Below are 27,879 nucleotides of genomic sequence, written 5' to 3'. Positions count from 1 at the left end.
GGAATAGCCATGTTCACTGGCCACAATGAAGAATCCATCAGTCCAAACGGCTTGACGCCTATAGGCGGCGGCCGATGACCCTGAATCTGTGGACCCACATAAGAAGTCAGAAGACGGAACGGAGCCCCTATCCTTTTAGTATCGGCGTGAAGGAGCCATGGAAGTACCGACCGATTGTTGGATATATCTCTAGTGGTCGTGTCAGCTGTCAACCGAGACACCATGTTATCCGTATCCGTTTGATCCGAGTTTTGCAAGCCATTTTCGACCTAGACCGCAGGCAGAGGGCCAACAAGAATTGGAGAGTAGCAGGTCTTCGAGAATAAGTGATGTATGGAAGCTACAAAATCATTAATACACGGTGCGCACGGCCGCAGGCTTCGTCAATCTAAGGTATAGGTGTTTTTCTCTAGCTAATTTAGAAAGTAAGAAGAGAGGTGTAGATCAGTACTCTGAAGAGACTTGTAAGAGCTCGAGAATCGAACCCACCTCTGCCTCGAGCTCACGACGCACTCGCCACTCTTCATCTGCCTTGATGACAATATGGAAGTCGTCCAAGTCCTCGATAATGAAACTTTGCTTCTCATTCATGGTCAGCAATATCTGCTTTACTGCAGAATCGCTGCAAAGAGAATGATTATAGTAGAAAGGTTGCTGATTTGTGAACAAAATATGTACCAAGTAAGAAGTACGCCTATGAGACAGTTTTGGATGAGACTCCGATATGTCAGCCATGCGGTGACGCACCTTTGATAGCCCTCATTCTCCCAGTTTTCCTACTTAGAGTGATGCCCACAAACTTACTAGCCAGTCAGAAGTTTAGCGCACGAGAGCAGACAAACGTGTTCGTTTGGGTTCGCTGCAAGCGTGTCAAGTTGGTAAGGACAAAAAAGGAAACATGGGAAAGGCCGAAGAGCGTGAGAGTCCGAAGGGGATGAGAGTCGGACTTTGGTCGGATATCCGGGCACAACTCCTCCACATCCCTCGCTCAGCAGTGAGTATCTAAATGCTGAATTTACCGCGCTGAGCACTCTATCCCCATGTCTTACGGAAAGCTTAGGAAGATATACACGCTTCAATACTGTCAGCAATAGCCACAAAAGCACTGGCCACTCCGTTAGTGATCCGAGCGTGTCAACCCGATAATCCAGTGTGCTGACGGGAACCGGTGCGGGCGTTCCATCCCAGGCGCACACTATTTCTTGCCGGTGCACGACCCAGGACATTTGTATCCTTGAGAGCAAACCAGCCCATCTTGAAAACAGCAGCAATCACCCGCACAGTATTCTCTCGGTCAAAAACAACCAAGATGCCCTTGCCACTAGTACCAGACTCTGCGTACGTTCTGTGGCCCTTACCAAGCTATTCGTTTATTAGAGGCTGATTCTTCTCTTGTGGCCGCGATTGACAGAACGCCCGTCTCGACAACCCCGATACGACCCCGTACAGCATCGGGCACGATTCCTCGACCTTCGTTCGGCAGGAACACCCTCGCGCCGTCTCTCCAAACCAGTGAACAATCTTTACCTGGTTCGAGGCAGGAGAATCAGTGCTCACGGTGAATTACAGCCCCTATTGAACAAGTGGTCAACGTGATCGAAGCATCAAAGAGGCTGGCTGCCTGGACGGCTGTTGATAAACATATCCTCCCCGAGCATAAAGTGCGTCTTTATTCCCTTTCGAGACGCAGGCAGTCACCAATTGGACGGCTATGGAAAGGTCATTGGTATTGGCTCTGGTGCGCTCAATTTTCTCTGTTCTTGATGGGCGATACTTAAATCTAGCGTATAGGATCGACGGTGCCGTATGTGGTAGAACGAATTGTGGCGCAGGGCAAGGAGCTCAATAAGGACCGTGTGTTCATCCCTACAGGTGAGTACCCTTCCATTTACCGTCTGACGTTGCGGGTGCGCTTTCCCAGTGGTTATCTTGCTCCATTGATCCGACGTGCGGATCCGGCGATCTCGCTCGCCGTTGTCAGGCTTGGTGCCACATTTCTTTCCATATTTTTTTTTCTAAAACCTTCTGTTACTCTAGGCTTCCAATCCAAGGAGCTTATCGTTCAATCTGATCTGCGACTCGGGGATGTAGATCAGTATCCCACCATAGATGTCACCATCGACGGAGCAGACGAGTAAATGTCTTGTCTGTTTTCGTCCGCGATCCACATATACTTACCTATCATAGAGTCGACGAGCACCTGAACTGCATCAAGGGCGGAGGTGCATGCCATCTTCGTGAGAAGGTCCTTGCCGAGGCTGCCATGACATTCGTCGTTGTGGCAGACTACCGCAAGAATTCCCTGCTCCTCGGAACAAATGTACGTCCCTCCTTTCATCCTATCCTTGCTCTTTTGAGGTACAATGTTCTGATGGTTGTGGGCCGTACTTACAGTATAAGCAAGGGGTACCAATCGAGGTGGCGCCGTTCGCTTACGCGAAGCTCCTCCAGAATCTGCACACGCTTGGGTCGCCACAAGCTCATCTGCGTATGGCAAAAGCGAAAGCCGGACCAGTTGTGAGCGATAACGGCAATTTCATTATCGATGCGCCTTTCACGGAGGAGTACTACAAGGACCCGTACGGAGTGAGTGGATCAGTTGTCGCCATATTCACCCCACTTTCTGCTCTGTCCCAATAACACAATCAGCGAATAATTCACTCACTCCCTTGATGTCTACAGTTGCTTGCGAAGATCAAGATGCTGACTGGTGTGGTTGAGGTCGGGATCTTCTGCCATATGATCAAGGCAGCGTATTTCGGAAATCAGGCGCGTCTTTTCCTTGTCCTCCGCCATCGTACCTCATAAAATTAATCACAATCATTATCTATATCAGGATGGAAGCGTTACCGTGAGATGGGATAATGGAAAGATCGAGCAGGTCATCGATTCCAGTGCTATCGCATAGTCTCACACCGCACCTTTTGATATGCGCTAGACGTAGAGTCTTTCGTCTAGCGTTCATATGCCTGTTGATTCTGGTCAACTGTAGAAAGAAGGGTATAGCGGAAGATGTACGACAGGTAGAAGTCGAAGTCAGCAGTTAAGACATTTTTATCGCTTGTGTAGGCTTTCTTTATTGGTTGTGCACTTGGACGCAACGAGAATGTTGCTATCTTTCGGTGAAGCTGACATCATCGGATTTCTTCGAAACATCTCTTCTTCAAGGTAATACCCAGCGTGAGTATCCCGTATTTTCTCAATTCTTGGGTCCTTAGTGGGGCAAAAGGACCGACTATAATTGCTGTACGAACGCCACGGTGATCTATCGGCCACGTCACGACGACGTCAGTTTAGCGCTGAAAGGCTTCGGCTTCGGGCCTTGTGGTCCACGACCATACTGTATATTTGGGAGGTGCGCCTGTCGTCCAGTGTCTCCGTCATCCTCCTTCTACTGACGCAGTATATCCTCTTGGTTAGTGCTGAGTCACCCCGCCGTCACCTCCTCTTTTCCATACAATGGACAATCGTCCACTGGAAATCGACCGACATCATCGGATAAATTTGCACATGATGGAAACAACTCGTAGCCAACGAACCTCGGTCATCGGCCAGCGGTGTTTCTGTCTTCACAGCGCTGCCGTTCGAAGTGTGCGACCACGCTCACATCGGACTTCACCAAGAACTAAACGTCACCGCTTGGAACACATCTTCGAACACCTTCGGGCATCATACGCAAGCCCACTGCCATCCTCTGCGTGCATACTGGAATCGGCCTTCGTCTCTTGGCCGAGATGCAGCCCGGAGAAGTTGCTCGAGAGCTCTGAATATAAGGCTGCAGAGCGATAATAGTCTCCTTCATCATACTTTCAGCTCAACAGGCACTTCCTAACCAAACTTCGATCTCCACATGTCTACGAAACTCATTCTCGTCCTAGGTGCGACTGGAGCGCAAGGTCTTGCCGTCGTAGACGCTCTTCTCGCCCCAGCATCCGATGGATCTCCTTCACCTTACAGTGTCAGGGCTCTCACTCGTAATCCCCAGAATGAGCGTGCGCTGAGTTTGAAGGCTCGCGGAGTTGAGGTCCTGCAAGGTGCGCCATTCACTCCAAGCTTATGGGCATGACCTACCACGGGCATCTAACTATACTTCTATGTGGTCATTGTGATCTCGACAGGGAATACGGACGACCTCGATTCTATGGAAGCGGCTCTGACGGGTGTCTATGGCGCCTGGATCAATATTGACACGTTCACGGTGGGAGAGATGAAAGAGATGTGGTCTGCGATGCGGATATACGAGCTGGCGAAGAAGGTTGGGGTGAAGCATTTCGTTTGGAGCAGTCTCGAATATATCACTAAGGTATTGCTCTCCATGACTGTTAAACCTATCTGGATCATGGCTGAATGTTGTAACGGTGGTTATGTAGATCGCGAACTACGACGAGAAATATCGGGTCGAGCACTACAATGCTAAGGGACGAGTAGCCGACTGGTTGAAAGCTCAGCCGTCTATCGTCAGCGAGAATGAGATGTCTTGGTCCGTAGTATCCACGGGTCCTTACATGGATATGCTCTATGTGCGCTTTTTATTCCCTCCTCCGGTATTGCATCTGCTCATGGGCCTTCTCCATTCTCATTCTTCTATGCAGGAACTATTCGCGCCCGTACAAGCTCCTGATGGTACATTCGTCTTCGCGGCCCCCATCGGTGACGGCCATGCCGCAATGATCGCTCTTGCCGACATTGGATTCTTCGCGAGGTATACCTTCGATAACAGGGAGCTCACCAGCGGGAAAGATCTGGAGGTCGCAAGTGAAGTAATCGGCTGGGAGGATTTGGCGAAAACGTTCACGAACGTGACGGGACAGAAAGCCATTTACTTGCGACTTAGTCTTGATGAATGGTCGGTTGCCTACCTTTGTTCTCTGGTGCATCACACAGTCTGACTTTCATTCTTGTGATATGATCAGGTTTGACCTCTTCATAGATGCGGATCTGCCTCTGGCGGGAGAGCGCAAGAAAGGCGACGGATCGTGGACCTTTAGACAGAACTTTTCGGGATGGTGGAGTGCGTCCCTATTCGTTTCGTTCTGTTCGACCATACAACTGATTCCTGTGCTCTATAGATGTTTTCAAGGACGACCTGTTGAAGAAGGACATGACATGGTTGCGTGACGTGCACCCGAACGGATACACCGTTGCAAGGTGGATAAACTTGCCACTAGAGAAATTCGGTGACTGACATAGTATTGTTTGTTGTTGCAGATGGATGACGGAGAAGAATTACCGCGGAGAGCGCCTCAACCTCCTGAAGGCCGTGCAGGACGACTCAATAGCCACCTATGATCCTGCAAAGCTTGCCGCGCTTCTAAGGAAACTCAATTAATCGTTGAGGCGGACGCCTTGCATCCCAGCTGTCTTGTTCTGTCGTCCTCATCGCGCCTGGATAAAATGTTGATGTACTCGATAAACCATGTTCTTAGAAGTAGTATATACGTAGTACTTTCATCGAAAGATGTCCTAATAATTCTTATGAACTTGCATGAAGAATTAATGTGCGGCGATGGGCCACAAAGTTGACGGAGTTTGCCGATGCAATCAGAATTCTTTGCAAGTCGCGCTGTCCTTGACCGTTTCCTGCAACAGCCAGCAGCATTCAGTACCATAGTGGTGAAGACCCGCCAATTTCGTGTCGCTGAGGTCCATGACTTCTCGAATTTGTTGACCTAGTATTCGCTCACGTACTTTGGTGGATTCATTCGGGAGCGCGCCTGCCAGTCGACGTATTTGCCAAGAGGCTCCCTTTGCCAGCAGTGTTGAGCTATCTATCACATTGTCGCACGACTGCTTGGTGCAAGCTTAGCCTTTGTAGGTCCATTCACGTTCCGTATGCATATGTGAACATCTTGCTAATAATACCATCTTTGAGCAGAGCAGAGATCTTTACAGCAATCCCCCAACATGCCTATGGCCTCGGGTTCAGCGCCTACTACCCAGCCACTTGGAGGGAATCGTACTTCTCTGATATCTCGTATAACAGACGATGCCCTCGTGGAGATATTTCGTTATCATAAACCCGAAAATCACGCTTCAATCAACCATCCTTTCGACACCTGGCTCAACATCATTCACGTCTGTCGCCGTTGGCGTATGGTCGCGATAGGATATGCATCCTGGTGGACGAATATCATCACGTCCGACCCAGATCTCGCCGCATTCATGTTGGGAAACTCCAGAAACGCGCCATTGGTATTTGATCTCGACATGACCTCCGAGAGACGCGCCACCAGCTATGCACGCCGCCTGGTCAAAGCCAACCTGCCGCGTATCAGGTTTCTCAGAATCAGTTTCCTTCGCAGTAGTGAGGCGTCCAGGATCCTTCAAACACTCAACCATACGAAATACCCTATGCTCGTCGAGATTTTCCTTCGACATTCCGATACTCGCCCTCGTAACGCCACTTCGCTTCCGGCAGATGTACTTCCGCTGGAGCTATCAGGGATTCTACGTCTCGACAACTGTTGGTTCTCTCCCTCGGTGGGCGCGGTTTGTCACAGGCTCACCTCCCTGACCGTAAAGGCGTTGGTTCGAGAGACTATCTCGACCATTTCTAATACTCCAGCACTCGTCAATCTCTCCGTCCTGACCCCACACGACTATTCGCTTCATCGCCTTCCCTTTCATCCACGAACCGAGGATGACATTGTCCGTCTCTCCCATCTTCGTCAATTCGAGTTTTCCGGACCCATCGTGGACTATCTACAACTCGTGGAGTGGGTTCACATCCCCTTGGAATCCTCCCTCAGTATCGCTACCACCGTTGACTCTCGCCGCCCCGGTCTCACTGGTGAACAGCCTATGGCGAGGTTGCTCGAACATATCCGGGATCGATTTAGCCGTCGTGAAGAGGTCTCCGAAGGCATTCGTAGACTTCACGTCGACGTTCACATGGACGACACGCACGGCTCCACAGATTCAACCGCTATACATGCCTTCACTGATCGCACGGAAGCCCTCCTCCCTGCAAACGGCATCCCCCAAACTCTGCTAGACCCGACGTCGCGTATTCGATCTGACTTCACCTTCAAGTACATCGATGAGGACGGTACGAGTAACGTAAGCGAGGTCGCCAGACACGTTTGTCGCCATCTACCACTGGAATCCGTAGCTATACTCTGTATCGGCGCTGGCAATGACCACTATATCGGTCCTGCATGGTGGCCCTCATGCTTTGAGGCTGTACAGGAGATCAAGCATCTTGCCGTCCGCGGAGACCGTCTGGTCTGCTTTCTCGTACAATTCCTAAATCCCGACTTCCTATCCGATTACCCAGGCCCATACACCCACTTGGATGGCGACCTGGATGACGATCTTTCATTCATTGACGATGATGAACTGTTGAACTGGGTCGCCCCGCTTCAAAACCTACACACCTTGAGTGTGGAGTCCGCCGGACAATTAGACAACCGCCACGGTGACTATCCTATGAATGAAATTCTTGAAAGTCTACAGTCTAGAGATGCTGCTCGACTTCCGCGACTGCATTTACTTTCGATTAGCGAATGTGATGTGTCTGCGGAGACCGTTGAGAAATTGGAAGGTTTGGTGGATAAACTCGTATGGGATGGGAAGGAGGATGGATGGACCGATGTTTACGGCGACTAGGAAATTAGGTAGTAGTAGGACAACATGCTCTGTGGCATTAATGATCATTGGTTAATCATCGTGAAGGATCAACTGTGGAAAGTGCAACGAACGACATCGAGGAAGTTGGTTAGCGATGGGTACTGGAACAGTTTCATCACCATAAGGCTTTAAAATGGTCGTAACTGGTAGAAGATGGTTGGGCATTGATGACTGGGTTTTCACTTTGAGAGGCCATGGCCCACACCCTGCCCACACCGCGGCCACTTGGCCAGCCTCAGGTACTGGTAGTGTCACGTCATCTAGATGACACGTGCCGTATCCGGTTACACCCGGATTCCAAGTGACACAACTTCGCTTCGAGCTCGAACATTCTTCAACAGTCAGTGATCCGACCTCCAAGATTATCCTCAAAACCATCTATCAGCAAATATTAGGGTGTGAAATAAAGTAAGCCTACAATTCTTATACCTGAGTTGAAAAGTGGTTTTTCGCCGTCATCGTCTTCTCATCCTGGTCCATCTTTCAACTTGCTGCTGACCCCGTGCTACTTCTTCAGCAGAGGTCAGATTTGAGTCAGGTAGGTTGATTCATTCTTGCTTTCGATAGACTCTCGAGGCCTAAGTATTATGCATGGTGTATGAATATCTAGCTTTATATCTCTTGGAACGTCCATGACCGCCAACGTCCCCTCTACTGGGGCCACGATACCTCCGCTAGAGCAAACGCTCAGTCCTTCCACCCTTCACACGCTCGAATCTCTCAAGCTCAAGGCAGATTCATTGAAACAGTCCACTCAGTCTCTCATTGATACGCTCTGTACCGCTGCACCACCGCCACCGTGGCCCGAGATTTTATCCAAATACACCGTCTTGCTCTCTCAAACTCATACGCTCTCGACTTCTCTCGTCGACAATAATGTGAACCTCACCAACTTGGCACTTCATCAAAGCATCCCGCTCACCGAAACGCAATTTGAGAGCGAGTTCATCGTCTTATTGCGAACGCTGCAGACGAATGAGGTTTTGACAAAGGAGAGCGCGACCGTTCGTCGTCTGGCGGAGCGCATGCGCACGAAGGGTTCCCTTGGGCCCGTCAGCGTGCCCACCCAAAATGGAGCTGGCAGTGGACTTGGACCGAGCACCTCAATATCGCACGAAGAAGTTCTACAGGAGTGCACGGAGATCAAAGAGGAACACGATCGAAGGGTTGACCGCGCAGTGAGGGCTGTGGCGATGCTCAGGGAGAAGTTTGACTGGAAGTCGCGAGTCGCGGTGGAGACTGAGGAGCCAGAGGAGGTGGATTGGGCGGCAGAGATGCGAATTGGAGTGGATGAGGGCGTCAAGGTCCTGGAAGGGTCCGAGGTAGGCAGCAGTGTTGGTGACGAGGAAGAGCTGGAGGTCGTTCTCGGGACTGGCGCTGATGCAACACCAGAGCCAGGTCAGCCTGATACGCCGATGGCGACCGAATGATCTGTGAGAGATCTTTTTTTTTGTCCCTTCTGTTTTTGCGTGGCGCTGACAGATCTCACCCACAGCGTTGTATTCAGCAATTTATTCGCTGCGTTGTTCATTTTTAAAGATCTCTCTACTCCATTATAGCTTGAGCTAAGTCTGGCAGAAGTCCCTGCAGAGACTAGCAGTGTGGTTCAACGTGCAACGTTGCATCCTCGCTACTTTCCCCCTGCTCGTGAACTGAACTTCAGATTTTAGTAGAGAACGTAGAGATTGCTGTGCCAAAGCCTTGAGAGATTGGGCCATGTTTATGGCGATGAAGTTCAGAGCCTCGCCACCCAAATCTGCCGGGGTGCGGAGGTTTACGTCGTTATAGATATACTCTATTGGTCACAATGCTCCAATATGCAAAGGTATGAACTCTCCTCATTCCGAATATTGATTCATTATACACCTCCCTCGAAGTAAGATTCCCTCTATTTAACCCATGAACACTCGGACGCAAACACCTTTCTCGTCTACTCTAAAGTTTACCCTGGGTACGAAACGTCAGACTGATATGTACCTGCATTGCGTGGACTGAGGTCGATGAAGGGAGGTCGACAAACCTTTCGAATCGATAATCCATCGTCATGATACCATTGGGGGTGAGCACACGGTTGGAAGGTGGCAGGTCCGACTTTGCGAAGGTCTGTAGCACCAATATGCAATGCGAGTACATCAAGTCGAATTGTTAGTGTCAACCATTGATACGGAACTTTTGATGCTTTACGAAAGGGTCATGTTACGCACCGGCACACTGGTAGTGTTTGAGTCCCCGCCCTCAGCTTGTGATGTGGCGTCGTCGACAATTTTCTTCCCAAGGACTTTCTGCTCCCACTCTTCACGAATGTGCGAGTTGTCGGAGTCCATAACGATAACGTTTTCGGATGACATGGCGTACTTTTTGTGTACTATGCGAAGTTAGCGGATATGGGAACGTGAGGTGGGAACTAATGATACTCACGACTCTGTAGGTACGACTCCGTGCTCCTTATATATGTATGTTTGCCACCACATGACGTAGTGTGGATCAAGGCGACAGAAAGGGTACTGTACTAAGGATGAAATGGTAGTGACGGAGCGTCAAGAGCCCCGACTGCTTTTGTAAATAGCAAGTGATGCTCGGAACTCCTTCAAGGGTTGGATCTAAGACTCCTGACCGAAGCATTCTTCGTCTGAAGACGGTCGGTCAGAACAGAGCAAATAATAACAGAATAATAATACAGGCATTTTACAGGGAACGAAGCCGATCAACATCTCCTAAACGAAAAGGGGATCTCTTCGGTCTTTCAAAATCCTGAGTATTCGGATTCCGAAGACCGGCGCAAAGGATCCAGTTGACCTCTCACAAAGGATCCAGACTAAATCGAAATGGCAGACTCTTCGGTAGGATTGGCTTTGAAAAATCGGGACACCCATCCTTCTCGAAATCAGCGGTCGCCGCATCAGGCCCTCGAAGCCGCACAAGGCACGATGGTCTGGCCAATCCCTGTCGCATTACATTCGAACACAAAAGAGAAAATGGAGTCGTCAGTTTCAGCTTGCACCAGTGTTGGCACTCGACCGGGGTCAAGTCCCCCGGACACGGGGGGTCAAGTTGAAAAATCTACGAATTTTGCTCAAACTCTCGATATGAACATCTACAGAGCCGTCATATGAGGCCCCTCCAACAAGAACAGGGGAGATTTCTTTGAAGTTGCAAGCTCGAGGCAGCCGGATGTCGACTTGACCCCCGGTGTCGGGGGGACTTGACCCCGGTCGAGTGCCAACACTGGCTTGCACAAGTTACAGCACCCAGGTGATTATATGGAGTGCCGGAGGATGGATTGAGTAGCGAATAATGTAGGCAGGCACGAAACTCACCGGACCTGACAGTCAACACTACAATACGCAACAGCCCTGCAAGCCCTACACCTCGTGGCACCCTCCTCTGCCTACATCCCTTCTTCTCACACGTCTTCCTCTTATACTTGACAAACGCGTACTGGTTGTGCGAATCAACAGTCAGCCAGCCCTTGCGGATCAAGGGCAACAGTTCCGGCCGCCTGTTGAGACATTCACGAAGTTGAGGAGAAGGCGCTAGGGCGATTCGGAGACTTGCGAGTGTGAGGCGAGGATGGGGGAATTGGTCGCGAAAGATGGGGCGCAAGGGATAGGTCGAGGAGGCGAAGGTACTCAATAGGTGGAAGATAATGACGAAAGTGGCTGTGGTGGTCGAAAGACGGTTTTTATAGAAAAACAAGAAAGGTTAGCTACGATGACGCATTGGACATTGCCACCCGGAATCAAAAGCACGCATAATCTGCGCCGGTGAATCTGAAATCCTGAGCCTGGGAGGCGGAGATTCACGATAAAAGGATGAAGGAGAGGATGGTTGATACTCACAAGGCGTTTTTGCGTGTAGAGGTCCCTCAGAGGCAAGGACACTCTCGAACATGTCGATGAGGCCTGCCCGTGTGCACAGCTTAACGAATCCTTTTGCCTCTTGCGGTTCGTGATGAAGTGCATGGAGTACACAACCGTCCACGGTCCGAATGACCATGTTAACGAATTCAGGTCGACGTAAACCTGAGACAGAGTTGAGACTCGACGTCTGAGAGCTAGCGGTGTGAGCAGCCACGTCATCTCCAACAGTTTGGCCAGATTGCATCCTAGTACTACCTCGACAAGAGGCTACGACTCTAGAGCATAGGTCGGAGAACAGGGAAGAGAACCGGAAGAGGGCGTATAGGAATTGATGTGTCGAAGTGAGCTCTCTCGATTCCTGGGAAAGGCGACAGGCGGAGAAGCAGAGGCTGTCGAGCATTTGGACTGCTAACAGGATAGAGTCGTCGTCCAGCTTTGGCATACTGTGCGCCAATCGATCGAAGAAGAGGTCGAAGCTATGGTCTGGTATGCCGTACAAGACGCGGTCGAAAATGCTCGTGTCGGAGTGGTTAAAAAGTATGACCAGTGTGAATATAGATGAGAAGATGTCTTCTGCCTCAGTAGCGTGAATGAAAAAGCGTGTGATGACAGGGATGGTGAGGGTAGCCTGATCGAGAGCAATGCTGAGAAAATGGTAGTAGTGAGACATCGTTCAAGATGAAGTATTAGCTGTCGGAGAAGGTGAAAATCGGCGATAAGCTCGTGGGGCCAGGCGTTTGCTGAGGGCGCGTTCGGCGGCCATCAACGTTGCAGCGTTGTCCAGCCAAACAGCAGAGAAACGCTGCACACGAAAGCCGTCGGGAAGCTCAGGGGCTGCAACGCTTCTCCGTGTTTTGACGGAGCAACGCTGCAACGTTAATGGCAGGCAAACGCGGCCAGATGCACTAGCATTCTACTCACATGCTGCATCAGTTTTCTCCAGTTCTGTGTCATAGAGATCAGGTACTTTTGGTTTGCAGAACTTGGGAAGCGTTCCATGATCTTAGCACCATGTTCGAGTATACATAGCCAAGCTCTGAAGCTCGAGAGCTCCTGCAAATCAATCAATTTTAGTACTGCATATGTAGTAAAGGTCCTTACCGTAGGGAACTCATTATTCTCCACGCATAGCGTGTAGGAAGCCTCAAGCGGGCTTGTGAGGAGGTAGCGTAATATGGCCTCTGTGATCCCCGCGCGGACGAGGGACTGCCATCGAGTTCCAGAAGCGATTTCGACAGGGTCGGAGCCTGGCACGACGGTCTCTGAGATAGCGGATGCAGCATAAGGTTGGTCCTATCAGTATCGGAGGTACAATTAGTCAGGATGACACTGAAGACGAGCCCATGGTTCAGTCACCGAGGAATTGCACCTACACCCATATCATGACCATATCTATCGGTCCACGTCCTGCCAGGATGTAGACTACTGTAGGCAGCTGGTGAGAATTTCGTCAAGGCATTGAGGTACGAGGTAACGCGGGCAGGATCAGTGTTAACCAGGTTCTTCCAATATTCCTGGCTTTTCACCATGGTGGTCGAACCCAAAGCAACAACCAGCTGTGGCGTCGCCAATTGACAAGAGGGAATTTTCGCCACCCAGAATCTGGGAAAATTTGTTTTGTAGTGGCGGATCCAGATTCTTCCACTCGGGGATATTTCGTGTATCAAAAATCGTGAACATATTCGAGAGCCCTCTACACATGATGCTCATCACGTTCTCCTAGACTTGCCAGAGGCAAGAATGCCATTGTCACCTTGTGGACGAATTCCGCGTTTTGGAGAATCAGAGCGTTTTATTCCGGGGGCGAAAACTCACTATGTACGGTCACGGCGCACGCGTTTGTGACAAGCGCGTCAGTGACAATGGGCGCCACCTGTCACCTGTGCCTGTCTGCTGTCGTCCGGATTTGCTCAGAAACATTCCTCTTCTGGCGTCCTTGTTCAAGTCTCGATGACCTCACTGGCGCTGTGTTCACTACCCCAAAACATATGGTCTATGTCTGTTGGGAAAGCATGTCTATGTTCTCACATCTATGGTCCTAAGCGCTGCGCTAGAGCACAACCGAGATATGTTTTGAGATCGCCAAAAGCCACGCAAACGTCGCGATGCAGAGGAGCAAGGACTCAGTGGCTGGACGATGATGCTGTCTGCGTTCGATCAAGTGCCTATGTGGCTCCTTTCGACAGCCATGACGCATGCCCAAGTGCGGCAGGTACATATGCGGACGAGACGAAGCCCGGACGCATTTCCCACATCCCCGCCTGTTCTTCGCATCCCCCACGACGTCGACGTCCTCACTCTCATCACGGCTAGCAAGATTAATTTCCTTAGTGTATTCGACCGACAATATGTCTTCGGAGTCACAGAATGCGTCGTCGGGCGCAGAGGAGAAGCGACAGATGATGGAGAAGATGAACGCGAACAAATCTAAGCCTACCGATAGGCTGAAGGAGCAGGGTGAGAGGACTGTGAAGGATCCAGTCACGGGCATGGATGTTCGTATCAAGGATGCAGACTTCAAAGGTGTGTATTATTTTGCATGATTTTTTTGGTGGAAACGGAGACAGGCACAGGCGACTTGCACGCTCAGATAGGTGCTCTCATCTTATGCAAAAATTGGGATGATTATTTGACGCCCTAGAGGTCGTCCTATTATCTGCGAAAGGGATAATTTGGTCCACGGGTCTGAAGATGACTTCATCGAGAATGTTGATTCAGCCCCTATCTCATGCTCGTGGTGTGGCGAGCACCATCTACGCGAGCCACCGAATTGTGGCGCCGTGCCTTACCACCGCTCCCTTTCTGTTATACCACTGCATCGAACTCTTCGAGCCTCCCTGTCTTCATCGTGCTTCCCAGAACTCTAGTCAAGACTCGCAAAATAATGTTGCTGGCAGGTTTTGGCTTGCAATGCCGGCTACTTGAACTTATGAGATCCTCGCGAAAAACTCTGCTTCGTCACTGACGCCTCCACCTTCAAATACCAGATTTTGAGGAAGCCGGTGGTGGAAAGGGCTTGAACCCAGCCGCCCTAGACCCCGCACGCACAGACGTCCCCGGACCCGCTCTAAACGCCCCCGCCACTGCAGGTTCCACCACCTCCACCGACCAACCCCACCCAATAAACTCCTCCATCAATACCGCTCCCAACCCATCCGGACCCGGAAACATCCTCCTCCAACGTTTTCCCCCACCCATCTCCTCCTCCATCGAGCCCCTAACCACCTCCCTCTCCAACGCCTCTATCGGCCTCACCATCGGCTTGACCCTGATCTGGCTGTTCACCGCGTTCGGGAGCGGGTGGTGGCGGTTCTTTTTGCGGAGTACGATAATTGGGAGTGTGGGGTTCGCGGTGTTGAGTGCTATTAGTTTGGTTAGTAATGGGTTGGAGAAGGAGATGGAGAGGGTGAGGATGGAGATGCATAGGCAGAGAGGGGAGGAATTCGCCCCGCCGACGCCTGAGTCGGTGGAGTGGTTGAATTCATTCGTGAAGGTGGTTTGGGGTCTTGTGGTCAGTTTTTTTCTCTCGTACTTCTTTTCATTGCATAGTGCAGTCAAGGTTGACGTTTTGGACGGTCGCTTCGTGACTTCTTAGAACTCGGATATGTTTATGCCCGTTGTCGATATGGTAGAAGATATTATGCAGCAGTCCCTCCCTGGATTCGTCGAGGCCATCAAGATTTCCGATATAGGACAGGGAACAAACCCGTTCCGTATCATTAGCATGTAAGTCATCTCACATCTCACATCTCACATCTCACTTTAGTTCACCTTACTGACTACCCTATTCATTCTTGTTTTTTTCTCTCGCTGGTTGTTAGGCGTGCACTCCCAGATCAGCCAATCGACCGCGAATACCCCCGCGACGCATGGATGAACGGCGGTGAAGGCGCTAATACCGCTGTTCCTTCCCAAGGCGATGGTAATGGACCTATGGTTGAGAAGCCGGAAGGTTCTGCTGATGCTGCTGCTGTTGACGGTGTCAAAAAGGAGGAGGCGATGGGTGATTATGTCGTGAGTATTATTACCGCTTCATTTTATTTGAGTGTGTTTTGGATGCTGATTGGGGGACGTAGAACTACGAAGTCTCGTTCTCGTACCTCGCGAAGCCGGGACAGGGAAAGACGTTGATGACGAGTAATATCCAGTCAGTTCCCTCTCATATTTTGCATTTGCGCACTAACTGATGCATATTACAGTCTTCTCTTCGAACTCTTCCTCGGTGTCTACGACTGGATGCACATCCCCATTCGTAAGTTCCTTCCTCTAACCACCGCTCATTATTTGATCAACTATCAAGTCCTATGAACTCACGCGTCGTTTTACTCTGTGACATATAGCCGTCTGGATCCAAGTGGAGAAGGTCGTCGGAACCATTCGCATGCGCATTCAGTTCATCCCTGAATATCCATTCGTGAGGAACTTGACTGTCTCGCTCATGGGTGTGCCCGGCGTGGAAGTTAGTGCGAAGCCGATGGCGAAGGTACGTCCTTCTCTCACTGCACCTCTGTCCTTCTCCAACTGCACTTCTGCGGCAGTGCTAAACGTTACTCCTTCTGTGGATGCACAGGCCCTCCCAAATGTGATGGATCTCCCGCTCATCTCGACGTTCACGAAGATGGCGATCAAGGCGGCCACGGCCGAGTTCGTCGCTCCGAAGTCGTTGACGCTTAATTTGCAGGATATGCTCAGTGGGCCTGCGGCTGAGGCTGGTACGTTCCCGGTTTTCTTCACCGTCACTCAGCCCTCCACCTCGTTCCCGGTCTTCACTTTTTTGTGTGATTTTTGAGTATCCTAAATTCTGGGGACCACAGATACACTCGCGACGGGCGTGTTCCTCATCACGATCCATTACGCCGAGGACCTTTCTGCTCAAGACTCGAACGGACTGTCCGATCCGTACATCGTCGTTGCGTACGCTAAGTTCGGAAAGCCATTGTATTCCACGAGGATCATTCTGGGAGACTTGAATCCGGTTTACGAAGGTCCGTTTTGTCTCCACCCCTCTCGCCTGTCCGTACTTGGCGTACTAACGAGTTGTGGTGGCCGTGTGAATAGAGACGCTCGCGATCTTGGTGTCCGAATCGGAGAAGAACGCGAAAGAAGAGCTGTCCCTCCAGCTTTGGGATTCGGACAAGAGGAGCGCGGATGATTTGATTGGGAGGGTTTCGGTCCCGGTGGAGGAGTTGATGAAGGCTGAGAATGCGAATCAGTGGAGCCAAAGGACTGATAAGCTGAGGGGATTTGAGGATGGTGCGTTTCTTCCTCCATTCCATTCGATGATTCCATGTTTTGTTGATTAACTTTATTTATTTTAGCGAACGACATGCCCGGAACGCTTCATTGGTCTATCGGATATTTCACGAAGCTCGAGTTCGCACAACGCAAGCCCGAGCCGAAACAGGCTCTGAAGCCTATCGCGGAAGCTACGACGCGCGAGGACAGGAAGTTGGAGAAGAAGGAGAAGGAAGTCGAGAAGGAGATTGCGGAGAAGGATCCGCCGAAGGATGTCTTCAACACGAAGCCAGATGAGGAGTGCGTTAGTGGAATTTTGAGCTTGACGGTGCATCAGATCATGGAGCTTGGTACGTTTGTCCTCTTGCCCACCTATCGCTGGAATGATAGGCTGATGTTTGGAATGTCTGTGAATAGAGCGCCAGAATCTGAAGGGTAGTTCGGGGAGTAATAGGGAGGGGCAGGCGGGTCAGGATACGTCGAGGTTGGCGGAGGAGGCGCAGAATCTGCCGTCGGGGTATGTGGAGTACATCGTCAACGATGAGATGGTTTACAAGACCCGTGTTAAGCCCTACACGACGTATCCGTTCTTTGTGAGTTCTCTCTTTGTCAACGCCGTTTACCTGGTACGTGCCCGTTCTAAGTTGACGTCTTTCGCGTGCAGGAAGCCAAGCACGAGCTTTTCATTCGGGACTGGAGGACGACGGTGGTAAGGTTCGTTGTGCGGGATTCAAGGTGCGTCGCTTGATTGTCGTTTTATTCGTACGACCTTGACTAACGGCTTTTCAACTCCGTGTAGAGTACGTGAGAAGGACCCGATCCTTGGTGTCATATCTCTTCGTCTGTCAGACGTCTTCGAAAAGTCTTCGTCCGTTAAGCAGACGTGGTCTCTGATGGAAGGTGTCGGTACGTCCTTCTCGTCTTCTCCTACACTCCTACCCACCTCATAAAGTTTCTATTGGTTGGTAGGATTCGGCCGTGCAAACTGCTCCCTTCTCTTCCGGAACGTTCAAGCCAAACTACCACCCAAACTTCTCGGCTGGGAGACCGGCACTGCCGAGGTACTTTCTGACGTGCAAGTTCATCTCGACGCGAGCGCCGCTGGACCGGGCGGCGAGGGTGGCGGAAGGGATTTCGAGGGGAAGAAGTTGACGATCTCGACGACGCATAGTAGTGCGAAGATTTCGGGTAAGGATGCGAGGGTTGAGGGCATTGATGTTGTTGTATGGCAGGTGCGTATTCGACATTCAAAGTATGCTTGCGATGAGTGATAGCTAAATGGTGGGTGGCACTGCAGGTCGAGCAAGGCATCCGTCTCCCGCTGTACGACCGATATTCGCAATGCCTCCTCTTCGAGATCGGCAAAGACGCCATTGCGCCCTTTTGGCTTTGCGACATCGAAGACGACGTCGAGAAGACCGTCCGGATCCCCGTACTCGTTCCTGGGGCTTCGCACGGTACCTCGCTGAAAGTCCTCCGCCAGAACTACATCAACGACCAAACGGCGAAGACGCACAACTACAAGCAGATCGGCGTGCTCGTCGTGAACGTTAAAGTCGACTCTGGGCTGGATACGGATCACGAGAAGTACATGTTCAGCCCTGGGCGACCGCAGACGGATAGACATACGTATGAGACGTATGATCATGTGGAGGGACAGGCTGCTAGAGCGGAGAAGTTGCAGAGGGCGAAAACGGTGGATTCGGATGGGAATAGTGGGGGCAGTTTAGAGGAGAGGGAGCTGAAGAGGGAGCATGAGAGGCAGTTGAGGAGTCGGCATAGGGGGACGATGCAGTTTGCGCCGGCGAGGACGGTGGTGTGGATGAAGCATGGGGTGCAGGAGAAGGCGAGTAAGCTTAAGAAAAAGTTGACGGGGGATACGACGAGGCAACGTGAGTTCTGTTTTGTTTTGTTCCATTTTCTGTCATGACTGACGATTGTCTTCAAATGCGCAGCGACGGTCGCATCGGAGGCTTGAGAGATAGTGTAGTGCTGCGCCTCGCGGACTTCGCGGAGGATGTCGATGAGTTTTTATGCTTGTACATGTACTATTAATCAGTCGTATGGTAGGATACATTTTTCATCAGAGCGTTTCCGCAACCAGGCCAAATAGCTGTCGCTGCGACAGCGACAGAGTAAGTCGGCACAAGCGGTTCGTTGGCGCCATGACGACATTGTTCTTCGGGATGCCTCACGTACAACTCACGTATCATGGTTAAGGGTCCTGTCCCCTCCGAAAAAAATTGCAAACACATTTTTGACCACTGAGATGTGTATAAAGCACTGTGTCCTGTGCTGTTAGGCTCGCTCCATAACATATCTCTGGTGACCTCGACAGCTCTACTAGCGCAACAGCTCTCGCACTCGACAACAAAAACGCTCTATTCTGAGTCTGACGAGCTCGACAGTAGAAGGCAGCTAGCTCTTTGTGGCGAGGAGCTAGGAGACTCCGGAGTGCCACACCTTCGGGAGTTGTCACATACGCGCTGAACACGTGATGTGATTTCCTTCGACCCGACGGTCTTCGCCACTCTAAGCTTTGCCACTCTTCACTTTTCTCCTTTTCGCTACAGGATACTCCTAGCCCTCGACTTCAGATACTCCCAGTTCTATGACGATATGAACAGTCGAAGAAATATAAACACACAGGGCTACTGGCTGCGGGTCATCGACACAAACCCTGAGCGGATCGTAGCCCTGCTCGATTGGATGTGGGCTGCACAAAGGGATCCGAGGACGAGGTTCGGTGACGATTCTACGGTGCGCACATATGTGTATAACCGTAATCAAATAAGCCCAATTTGATGCTACTGTTTTTTGGTTTATACCCTTCATCGTGTTACCAGGGATTTCAGCAGGTTTTAGGCGCACTCTCTACTTGCGCTGCTGCTGAGACCGGGATACGATGGCACCGTCTTTTGAATGTGGGAATCACGAAGGCACTTTGCGGTTGTCTATGGAGGTGCCCCGATGACGAATCGTATCAAGATGATCAGGTATGCATGATATCCACCGTGCAATACACTGGGAAAATGAACGACGTGCGTAGACTCTCCCGTCTACATATTGGCCCTTCGTAAATATATTGTCGCAAGGGGGACAAAACCTCGAGTACTTGCCTGGGCCAGCCAATGATAGGTTCGTATCTGAGATAAAGGATTCCTGGACCAAGATCATTACCAGGGTACGCATCTACTGATATCTTCGATACTCGCCGGGAGTACATAGTATGACTCAATATTTTTTCGTGTGCGCCACAGTTATTCTACGACCCGCAGCGTAGTTTGCGTCCGTACCTCACGTCCGTTGAGGAACGACAATCGGTCGCGCAGCTCGTCAAGGGCATCATGGGCTATGACGAAACTTTCATCAGCATTGTCCATGACCCTGACGACCTCACCGTCCCCCTCATCACTCGATACCTGATCTATTCGACGGAACTCGATGATTCCTTGGATTTTCTCGTCGCACTTAACTTCCTCCTTCGCAGGGAACCTACTTATTTCCTCCAACACATGCTTCTTGGTGTTCAGGATGGCTCACCGTCTACCTTGCTCTCATCCCTCGCCCGACTTCTCCGTACCCGACCAGCAACGTTACAACTCCTCTTGAGTAACTTCATCCTCGGACTTTCGATGCTTCCGAAATGGTGTGAGGGGCGGCTTGAACGGGAATTTATTCACACGTTGCTCCGTTCAAAGGCACTGCTCTGCCACTTTTGTGATGTTGTGGCGCAGAGTGATGAAGCGGACACGACATCGTGTCGCGGGTTCGATACAGACCTGCTTGTCACTCCGGCCCTAGGCTTCATAGGGCAATGTCTCTTCCAGGCGGGAGCGGAGAGCCCGGAAGAAATGGTAGCCTTTGTCAAGGGCCTTCTCCGGGCGGGCATATTCGATGCTCTCGAGACTGTTCTCCTTCAAAAATCGGACAAAATTGCGGAGATGCCATGTAAGTCAGACTTCCGCAACCCGTTTTTTTGTGTGTAGAAGTGTTGTGATAGATGACTGGTTCGACTTTCTCAGGTTTAGTGGCGGCCATTTTACAGAAGATCTACGCTGCATCTCGAGCATCACCCTCGCTCCTATCCTCTCTCCGTCGTCACTTCCCCCGTCCTCTTCTGGTCCGAGCCTGTCTCAACCTTCCTTTCACCTCCAATAGAGTCCTTTACGAATGGATCGGAGCTCATCCCAAAAGTTCTAGCGTCTCGGATATATTGTCCGCCTGGATCGTCGCGGATGGGTTGTGCTGGACGTCACATATAGACGGCACGTGTATGAGGAGAGGCTGTGGACAGAAAAGAAGAAAACGATGTGCGGCATGTGGGACGGTGGAATATTGTGGCGTGGAGTGTCAGACTGAGTATGCGGCTCGTTTCCCTTTCTCGCGCGCGTCGTCTCCTCTAAAAACCCGCTGACATGCTGATGATCCACCTTGTGGCTTTAGGGACTGGGCCGAACATCGCATGCTTTGTGGGTTCAAAGACGGGAGGCTGCGGCGCGCTCTCCATTCCAGCTCAGATGACAAAAGAGTCGATTATATATCCCCACCGGAACGATTTCCGCTTCGCTTCCCGGAACTGGACCCAGGTTTATTTAATCCTCCGGAGTGCGAAAACTAGTTCACATTGGCGCATGTAGCCAGTAATACACACTGGTCATTGGTACTATACACGGCTCCTGTCGAGTCTGGAAGCTACATCGTCAGCTGGGAACTCTTCACAGAGTCTGCGAGGTCGAGGACGGTGAGGAGGCGGTAAGATTGGTAGGTGATTGGCAAGCGAGAATGTGTTAAGTACGTGTTTATGCTGTTAAGATTATCGCGCTTTTTGGGTTTCGATGATCTGACTTTGTATTCTGTAGAAGAATACCATCTCCCATCCCGGTGAGGACTTTTCGGCTCGCCTAAAGGGAGCCTCGCCCTTATGAAGGCGACAGTGTAGCAGGTACCATATCGCTCTGGCGGTATATTCCATTTGTTAGCCGTACCAAGTTAGAACATTAGACCACTCAGCTAGCTGTAGCTTTGCCGCTAGATTGCCACACGAATGAATTGAGTGGCAAATGCTATCTTCGGAGTTTCCCGGGTGTCACCTGAAACATTCGACCTTGAAATGTCAGACCGCCGCGGCGACATTGTCTCCACCCTTTCTTTCTCTCTTCCTTCATCTCTACATTATTTGCTTCAGCTGTCAGTAGCTCGAGTTTACGCTATCCCGTAGGCGAAAGCCAAGCTGATTTTTGAAGGTTTGCTAGTAGCTGCAATGACGAAGGGCCCCGTCTACTGGACCCGCCTGGCCCAGGGTAATCCGGCGCGAATTATCGCGTACTTGGAGGCCTTAACTTATTCGCCTGGCGTTTCCAACTTGGGATGGAGAGACCGGTATGGACATGAAAGGGAGGTATGTGTGTTTCTATCATTATTGTCATAGCCTCTTCGAATGACGGTCTTCTACCATCGTGAACAGGATCTCCCGGACGTTGCAACTGTTATATTGATGATCGTCGAGGATGCAGACGCCTCTCAAGGCACTTTTTGGCAGCATCTCATTGAGGAAGGCATCACTGAGGCGATTTTTCGCTTTTTACTCGAAAGCATGCTTTCCAAAGTCGTATCTCAACAACAGACCGTGGTGAGAGGGTTTCCTTCTTCAAGCACGGAATGCTTGCTGGTACGTAGCAGTAGCTGAACCGACCATTTCTAGGTGAGGGAATCTGCGGTGATGCCATGGATCGAAATCCTACAAGTTGGGGCAAGAAGCGTCAAGCGCTTTCCAAGTGCAGCTACCCAGAGGTTCATTAACACAATGAGAGCTTACTGGAATGAATTGATGAATGTCGTGAGTGCTGTTTCTCCGTACTATCGCCAGGTCAGGCATGCCTTAAACTCATCCTCCTTTGGTTCAAAAGCTCTGGGATGAGCCGAATCGCTCGATATTTCTTGCAAATGACTTCGCCAACGGGAGAACCACTATCATTAATTTATTGGCGGCTGTAGTGGAATTGGACGACGATTTTAACGAGTTCGTAATCCCTTGTACGATCTTGACTAATGCTCAATTTGCTCCCCGTAGGTTGATTGTTTTACGGAACAGCCTTACTATCCCCATCATTTCCAGCTTTTTGTCGCACGCCACGGAGGATAACGACATTTTCGCTTGTATAATGGCGTTGATTCGTATTCCGCGTCGCTCTTATCCGGCGGATCTCTTCGACCTTCTCCGTATTGGTATCCCCCACGGTGACTTCCCCCTCTTTTTCCAGAAATTCGCGCAGGCCCTCGGTATACCAGGAACCTTAGCGACATCATTCACACCGGCTTATTTGCTTTCTCGTCTCTACCCATTCGCTCGTGATCTATCCCGACAATCAACGGATCTCACATCCGCACACCGATTTGTGTACGGATTACATCGTTCAACGTCAGTATTCTCCCGGCTGTTCAGACTAGTCATGTCCGGGCTCGACCAGCATTTCAGCCCCGACGAGGTCAACCCTTTTCGAGACCCCATTCTTTCGATAATATGTCTTGTTCAACGTTGCGGAGCACATGTTTCCCTCCGCGAGCCGCAGGAGGCGGAGGTCTTCGTACGGACGTGTACCAGAGCTGGCTTAATCGACATGCTTGAAAGTCTGATGCTCGCCGACTTTATGGAAGTTCTCCCTCGTAAGCCTCATCCTAATCACGTGTGGTATGACAATTGACGGGGATACTTACCTACCTTCAACTCTTCAAAGATGCAGGACATATAATCATATACTTTCAGCTCCTCTGTAGGCTCATTCCTCGATCAATTTCCCTCTACCGCAACCAGTTTCCCCGTCCACGGCTTATGCATGCATGCCTTAAACTTGCATACTCCCCCGGCCCACAACTTCGTGACTGGGTAAAGGCAAATCCCGACGCAGTTGGCCCTTTACGCAAAGCGTGGTTGGCCCTCGAATCAGTGGAGCGGCCCTCAAACACGGCTGGAAAGATATGTGTGCGACGAGAATGTGGGCACAGGAGAACATGGAAGTGTAAAGCGTGTAAGACAGCGGGTTACTGCAGTCTTGTATGTCAAAGATCGTGCGTCACATCTTCGTCCACAATCTTGATGATGACGGATAGCTGACACCCGATGTGAATATCGAAATATCTATCTTTTTAGTGACTGGCCTGAGCATCGCTTGGTCTGCGGTTTCAGGGGGTTGATGTTTAGTACGAAACTTACTCTCGACGATTTCGAAGACTTTAGGAACCAGGATATTCAGGATTTCAAGGCACCGAAGAGGTTCCCTTTCCGTTTTGGAGACGTTGACCCACTGTAGCACCATTCCGCGTCGTTATCGGAGATGCGACATAACCTCTCATTATATGTTCTTATTTTGGACCGCATCATCGTCAGTTCATTACAGCTATAATGACGATTTATTTACGGCTTTATCATCTTCATCGTTTATTTCTGCGTGATGAGATGGTCGTTCGTGTACGAACAGAAGGTTCGTTGCGCAGCCGACTATAGCCCCCACCCAGATTGTTTGCTCATGTCAGATACTCAACAAAGATGGCGTATAACGCTGCAGGGCATTCGACGAGAAGGAGTGGGCTGTGGTAGTAGAAACAACGATGCGGGCATACAAGGCAGACAATGTGTGGATCCGTATGTACATGTATAAATACCGAAGAGTAAATAAACAGTGACAAGCTCTTGATCCCTCGAGGAGATCAAGCCTCGACATGGTTCTCGTTGATGACCTCATCCTGAGAACTGGCGCTGTAGCCCGTCGAAGAGGGATGCACGCGAGTAGTGACGACGTCGACCAACGAAGACGATTCGTCCAGACCCAGTCCAAACTCTGAAGCAGCCGATCCTGAGGCAGACAACTCCTTGTTCTCCCCGAACTGAGAATCCGACGCTTGCTGCTGTACCTCCGACTGGAGCAACCTGCCGTCCAATTTCTTGTCATCCTCATCCTCATCCATTGCCTTTCTCGCGCATTGGTTCTCAGCTCGAGCCTCTCCAAACATCACCATACCTTCGCGCTCGTCTTCACTGCCAACTCCACCATCATCTTCCTGCTCCTCGGGCTCAATATCATTCTCGCTATCGGTTCTCGTCTCGCATTCATCCTCTGTCTCTGTCGCTGTCCCTTCCTCTTCTCCAATCTCACTGGTGCCACTCGCACTCGCACTGTCCTGGGTATCGGTATCACTCGTGTTCCCGCCCTCTCCTGCCTCGTAGGTCTTACCCTCGCGATTTTCCTCGGCTCTTCCTCCGCGAACACTCTTACTCTCGTTCAACCTCACGTCAATCCCACCCACCCCACCTTCCTCATCGTCCGCGCTCTCATCACGGTCACTCTCACGACTATCCGGACATAGCACCGAAGTTCTCCCCCACGAGCGCGGTCGAGCATCGACCCTTCCTTCTCCGATCGCACTCTCCACCTGATCCTCGACCCCAACCTGATGGCCCGAACCAATCACGTCTACGCCATCAATATGGCCGAAATCCGCGCCTAGATCAACATCTTCGTTCCTCCTCAGGCTCAGTGCAGTCTCAAGATCGAATTCCGGAGCGTGCGGAAGAAAAGCTTCGGGGATCGACCAAAGTGATTGGGAGAGTGCGGGCGACGTGTATGACGTGGCGAGTCGATGCGAGTACGATGAGATTATGGGGGTGCTCACAGAGGGATTAAGCGGGGTGCTACCGCCGTTCGAGCGCCCAGGAGAGGGGAGTCCTCGACGAGAATGGGAACGGGGCGGGGATACCGGAAGAGATGGCTGAGGGTGGGACACGTGGGAGCGCGGTGGAGTAGGCGTTGGGGAACCGACTTGGGAGACGCTCTGACATTGGAAGAGCACAGAACCAGAACCCGAAATGTCTTGCGATTGGGACTGTGACTGTGTGTGGGATGTATACTGGGAAAGCTGTGAAAATGATCCGGGCAAGAGGGAGGATACAATAGGGGCTCCATAGGAAGTTGCGATACTCATGTCAGATGTAGAGGGGGCATGCGAATGTGGGTTGGATGGGGCAGGAGTGGGAGACTGGTGGAGACTGGGCGAGTCGATGATGGGACTGGTTATTGAGGTGTTACTAGCGTTATCCGGAGATGCGAAGAGAGGGCGAGCGAACGTGACGCTCTTTCCAGGGGGACGGTGGGTACCCTGGGGCCCGAAGAAAGAGTTGGAGGATTCCAGCGCAATGGTCCTTCCGATTCCACGTCCAGACTTAGCGCCACCTCTCTGTGCTGCACCGCCTTTCTCCCTCAAACCAACCATTTCCTCAATAATTCTCCTGATATCTTCGCTCTTAACATCATCGCCTACGGGAATCTGTGTCACGCCAGGGAGGTACGCGTTGATATGATCCGCAACAGATTTCAGGGCAGGGCGGGCCATAAGGATGAGATCGGCGTGACAGCAAAAAGGCAGGGAGGGAAGGGCTGTTATTAGGATCGCGTCGTCTTTATCTTCGCCTTCGTCGAACACTTTACCCTTGTTCGCGTATGTCTTGTTCTCTTGGCTTGAGTCGAGCTCGAAGCTGGCGGATGCCTGCAGGCACGCCGTAGAGGGAGAGGCAGAGATGGAGGTAGGTATAGAATGCATGAGGGCAACACAATACGCATTGACGGGCCCGCCGCGGGCACTGGAGGGACCAAAGTTCGTGGCTGCATAGTTGGCGTAGGCTGCGAGTGCCCTGGAACGTCGGCGGCGCTTTTGAATGTGCGAGAGGAGTTTGGAGACGGGCATTGAGGTACTAATAGCGACCTTCATGATGGACTGAAAACGAGGACAACCAAGAGACGATGTCTAGCCCGTAGATAGAGTGGGTTAAGCGTAGTAGTCTGAGAATAATGTGAGTAGGATGTTGGCGGTAGTATAGATGGTCTGTAGTGGGATGTTGAAACCAAGGTCGAGTTCAACGAAAGCTAGACCGGCATTCGGAACGAACCCTTTCAGTAGGTCACACTCCAGAGCCCGGCGGCGTCACTTCTGAACGGACAGTAGGACCAAGATGATCGATCGACACCAAATCGACACAAGAACATAAGTATTTACTTACCATACTGCAACTCTCCGTTCCATCCCAAATCTTTCTTCCTTCCTCCCTTGTTCGACGACCGCCGCTATAGATTACTTATACCGCTTGTATACTTACAAGTCGAAGTTGGATTGAACGATTGACCTGAGCCAGTTTAGATTCTAGAGACTCTAGTGAATGGGCATAGAGCAGCTTCATCGAAAGCTCCAAAGGGAATGTGTAGCAAATACTAGGAATGTGAGACTTGGTAGAGACTGGTCGGAATTGGACACAAACAAACAGACACAATCGCGAGGCGTTCCGAGTCGCCGTAGGGTGTCGGAGTTATCCGTGCGTTTCTTGTGCCCAACTTTTGCCACGACAAGCGACCTTTTCTGACTCTCCCTCTCCTTCTCCCGGGGTACGATGACACAGGAATACTTGAATATCGACTTCCAATCGCCTCTCTTACATGACATGCTTTTCTCTGCTCGAAAGCTTCCTCATGATTGTGATAGGTTCATACAGTCGTCAGTGCTGTCGATTGCATCATTGGGGCTTCATAGCCAAATACCTTCTGTACGTCTCCGTCTTCTCGCAATAACTGTTCGTCTGAAAATTATCAGTAAGTAAACAAAGGGAATGGGTTATTTTTGAGCCAGCTGTACGTGGATAGCCATCTATCCCTGTTGGTTCCAGGGCATCTCCATCCCGAGACGTTGAGCTATTGGTCTTGATTGCTTTACACAAGGATAAGCATTTTTCTTGCTATCTTGACTTGTCTTGGGGCGGCTTATAGGTGCAGTTTTTCTACCTTATATGCTAGTATGTGTGAATCATCAGTTTCAGAGAGATCTTCCTTCGACAAACTGATCTTGGCTTGATTGATCCTCCGATTCTCAACGATCAAGACTTCACCGTCTATTGGTGCAGCCTATTGGCCGTAAGACTTTGAGGGGATCTCATCTATGCACCTGGCTCGGTAATATGCAATGATTCTATTCGTCAAGCCGTGCGAGTGCTAACCTGACTTTTTGAGCTATCGCATTGTATGACAGTCAGGCTGAAACTCCGTGACCATCACACCCCGTCTGAACATCTGATATCAAGCCGTCGCCAGCGACAGCTATATTTGCGAATTACGCG

At 50.8% G+C, this 27,879-nt stretch overlaps 10 protein-coding genes across 10 annotated transcripts; 6 read left to right on the top strand and 4 right to left on the bottom strand.

Annotated features, from left to right (window-relative positions):
- Window positions 1-383: 383 nt before the first annotated feature.
- STEHIDRAFT_40358 (uncharacterized protein) lies at window positions 384-630 on the bottom strand (the record flags this gene model as incomplete). The annotated part of the gene is made up of 2 exons (XM_007306680.2): window positions 384-413; window positions 490-630. Coding segments are annotated over 2 exons (171 nt in total), but the record flags the coding sequence as incomplete, so codon positions are not given.
- Window positions 631-1,309: 679 nt separating this feature from the next.
- STEHIDRAFT_133068 (ribose-5-phosphate isomerase) lies at window positions 1,310-2,908 on the top strand (the record flags this gene model as incomplete). The annotated part of the gene is made up of 10 exons (XM_007307036.1): window positions 1,310-1,338; window positions 1,412-1,512; window positions 1,570-1,661; window positions 1,720-1,738; window positions 1,792-1,872; window positions 2,038-2,134; window positions 2,188-2,320; window positions 2,395-2,586; window positions 2,683-2,769; window positions 2,837-2,908. The coding sequence occupies 10 exons, from the start codon at window positions 1,310-1,312 to the stop codon at window positions 2,906-2,908; spliced, it is 903 nt and encodes a 300-aa protein (XP_007307098.1).
- A 929-nt stretch (window positions 2,909-3,837) lies between these two features.
- Window positions 3,838-5,185, top strand: STEHIDRAFT_101078 (nmrA-family protein; the record flags this gene model as incomplete). Its single annotated transcript, XM_007307035.1, has 6 exons — window positions 3,838-4,034; window positions 4,119-4,303; window positions 4,371-4,520; window positions 4,593-4,846; window positions 4,914-5,011; window positions 5,070-5,185. The coding sequence occupies exons 1-6, from the start codon at window positions 3,851-3,853 to the stop codon at window positions 5,183-5,185; spliced, it is 987 nt and encodes a 328-aa protein (XP_007307097.1). The 5' UTR covers window positions 3,838-3,850.
- A 428-nt stretch (window positions 5,186-5,613) lies between these two features.
- Window positions 5,614-7,632, top strand: STEHIDRAFT_140956 (uncharacterized protein). Its single transcript, XM_007307034.1, has 2 exons — window positions 5,614-5,811; window positions 5,876-7,632. The coding sequence occupies exon 2, from the start codon at window positions 5,905-5,907 to the stop codon at window positions 7,606-7,608; it is 1,704 nt and encodes a 567-aa protein (XP_007307096.1). The 5' UTR covers window positions 5,614-5,811; window positions 5,876-5,904; the 3' UTR covers window positions 7,609-7,632.
- Window positions 7,633-8,261: 629 nt separating this feature from the next.
- Window positions 8,262-9,318, top strand: STEHIDRAFT_170420 (uncharacterized protein; the record flags this gene model as incomplete). The annotated part of the gene is made up of 2 exons (XM_007307033.1): window positions 8,262-9,062; window positions 9,125-9,318. One exon carries the CDS (start codon window positions 8,262-8,264, stop codon window positions 9,057-9,059), a length of 798 nt encoding a protein of 265 aa, XP_007307095.1. The 3' UTR covers window positions 9,060-9,062; window positions 9,125-9,318.
- Window positions 9,319-9,564: 246 nt separating this feature from the next.
- STEHIDRAFT_159609 (uncharacterized protein) lies at window positions 9,565-9,977 on the bottom strand (the record flags this gene model as incomplete). The annotated part of the gene is made up of 2 exons (XM_007307032.1): window positions 9,565-9,732; window positions 9,834-9,977. 2 exons carry the CDS (start codon window positions 9,975-9,977, stop codon window positions 9,565-9,567), a joined length of 312 nt encoding a protein of 103 aa, XP_007307094.1.
- Window positions 9,978-11,331: 1,354 nt separating this feature from the next.
- On the bottom strand, window positions 11,332-13,018 carry STEHIDRAFT_113219 (uncharacterized protein; the record flags this gene model as incomplete). Its single annotated transcript, XM_007307031.1, has 5 exons — window positions 11,332-11,399; window positions 11,469-12,117; window positions 12,411-12,542; window positions 12,591-12,782; window positions 12,863-13,018. 5 exons carry the CDS (start codon window positions 13,016-13,018, stop codon window positions 11,332-11,334), a joined length of 1,197 nt encoding a protein of 398 aa, XP_007307093.1.
- Window positions 13,019-13,837: 819 nt separating this feature from the next.
- Window positions 13,838-18,702, top strand: STEHIDRAFT_159607 (uncharacterized protein; the record flags this gene model as incomplete). The annotated part of the gene is made up of 17 exons (XM_007307030.1): window positions 13,838-14,012; window positions 14,477-15,000; window positions 15,085-15,215; window positions 15,311-15,503; window positions 15,566-15,636; window positions 15,689-15,741; window positions 15,830-15,972; window positions 16,060-16,201; window positions 16,304-16,474; window positions 16,548-16,742; window positions 16,808-17,074; window positions 17,142-17,317; window positions 17,389-17,459; window positions 17,524-17,630; window positions 17,694-17,956; window positions 18,022-18,616; window positions 18,680-18,702. The coding sequence occupies 17 exons, from the start codon at window positions 13,838-13,840 to the stop codon at window positions 18,700-18,702; spliced, it is 3,300 nt and encodes a 1,099-aa protein (XP_007307092.1).
- Window positions 18,703-19,312: 610 nt separating this feature from the next.
- Window positions 19,313-22,974, top strand: STEHIDRAFT_148722 (uncharacterized protein). The gene is made up of 12 exons (XM_007307029.1): window positions 19,313-19,484; window positions 19,571-19,720; window positions 19,774-19,908; window positions 19,985-20,675; window positions 20,750-21,086; window positions 21,171-21,518; window positions 21,587-21,914; window positions 21,980-22,125; window positions 22,192-22,356; window positions 22,429-22,563; window positions 22,634-22,746; window positions 22,798-22,974. Exons 1-6 carry the CDS (start codon window positions 19,344-19,346, stop codon window positions 21,343-21,345), a joined length of 1,629 nt encoding a protein of 542 aa, XP_007307091.1. The 5' UTR covers window positions 19,313-19,343; the 3' UTR covers window positions 21,346-21,518; window positions 21,587-21,914; window positions 21,980-22,125; window positions 22,192-22,356; window positions 22,429-22,563; window positions 22,634-22,746; window positions 22,798-22,974.
- Window positions 22,975-24,431: 1,457 nt separating this feature from the next.
- On the bottom strand, window positions 24,432-27,212 carry STEHIDRAFT_113217 (uncharacterized protein; the record flags this gene model as incomplete). The annotated part of the gene is made up of 4 exons (XM_007307028.1): window positions 24,432-26,398; window positions 26,776-26,839; window positions 26,872-27,008; window positions 27,035-27,212. 4 exons carry the CDS (start codon window positions 27,210-27,212, stop codon window positions 24,432-24,434), a joined length of 2,346 nt encoding a protein of 781 aa, XP_007307090.1.
- Window positions 27,213-27,879: the final 667 nt, after the last annotated feature.

The sequence above is a fragment of the Stereum hirsutum genome (genome assembly GCF_000264905.1).
Source record: "Stereum hirsutum FP-91666 SS1 unplaced genomic scaffold STEHIscaffold_12, whole genome shotgun sequence".
Classification (NCBI taxonomy): domain Eukaryota; kingdom Fungi; phylum Basidiomycota; class Agaricomycetes; order Russulales; family Stereaceae; genus Stereum; species Stereum hirsutum.
The sequence above is the reverse complement of the archived record's forward strand: the minus strand, read 5'-3'. Positions and strand labels throughout refer to the sequence as shown.

What these genes read in the sequence shown, in the direction of transcription:
- STEHIDRAFT_140956 (XM_007307034.1), top strand. Translation starts at nt 5,905, where the DNA reads ATGCCTATGGCCTCGGGTTCAGCGCCTACTACCCAGCCACTTGGAGGG.
- STEHIDRAFT_148722 (XM_007307029.1), top strand. Translation starts at nt 19,344, where the DNA reads ATGAACAGTCGAAGAAATATAAACACACAGGGCTACTGGCTGCGGGTC. An exon ending in GGTTCGGTGACGATTCTACG is followed by an intron (nt 19,485 to 19,570) that starts GTGCGCACATAT and finishes TCGTGTTACCAG; the next exon opens with GGATTTCAGCAGGTTTTAGG. An exon ending in CAAAATTGCGGAGATGCCAT is followed by an intron (nt 20,676 to 20,749) that starts GTAAGTCAGACT and finishes CGACTTTCTCAG; the next exon opens with GTTTAGTGGCGGCCATTTTA.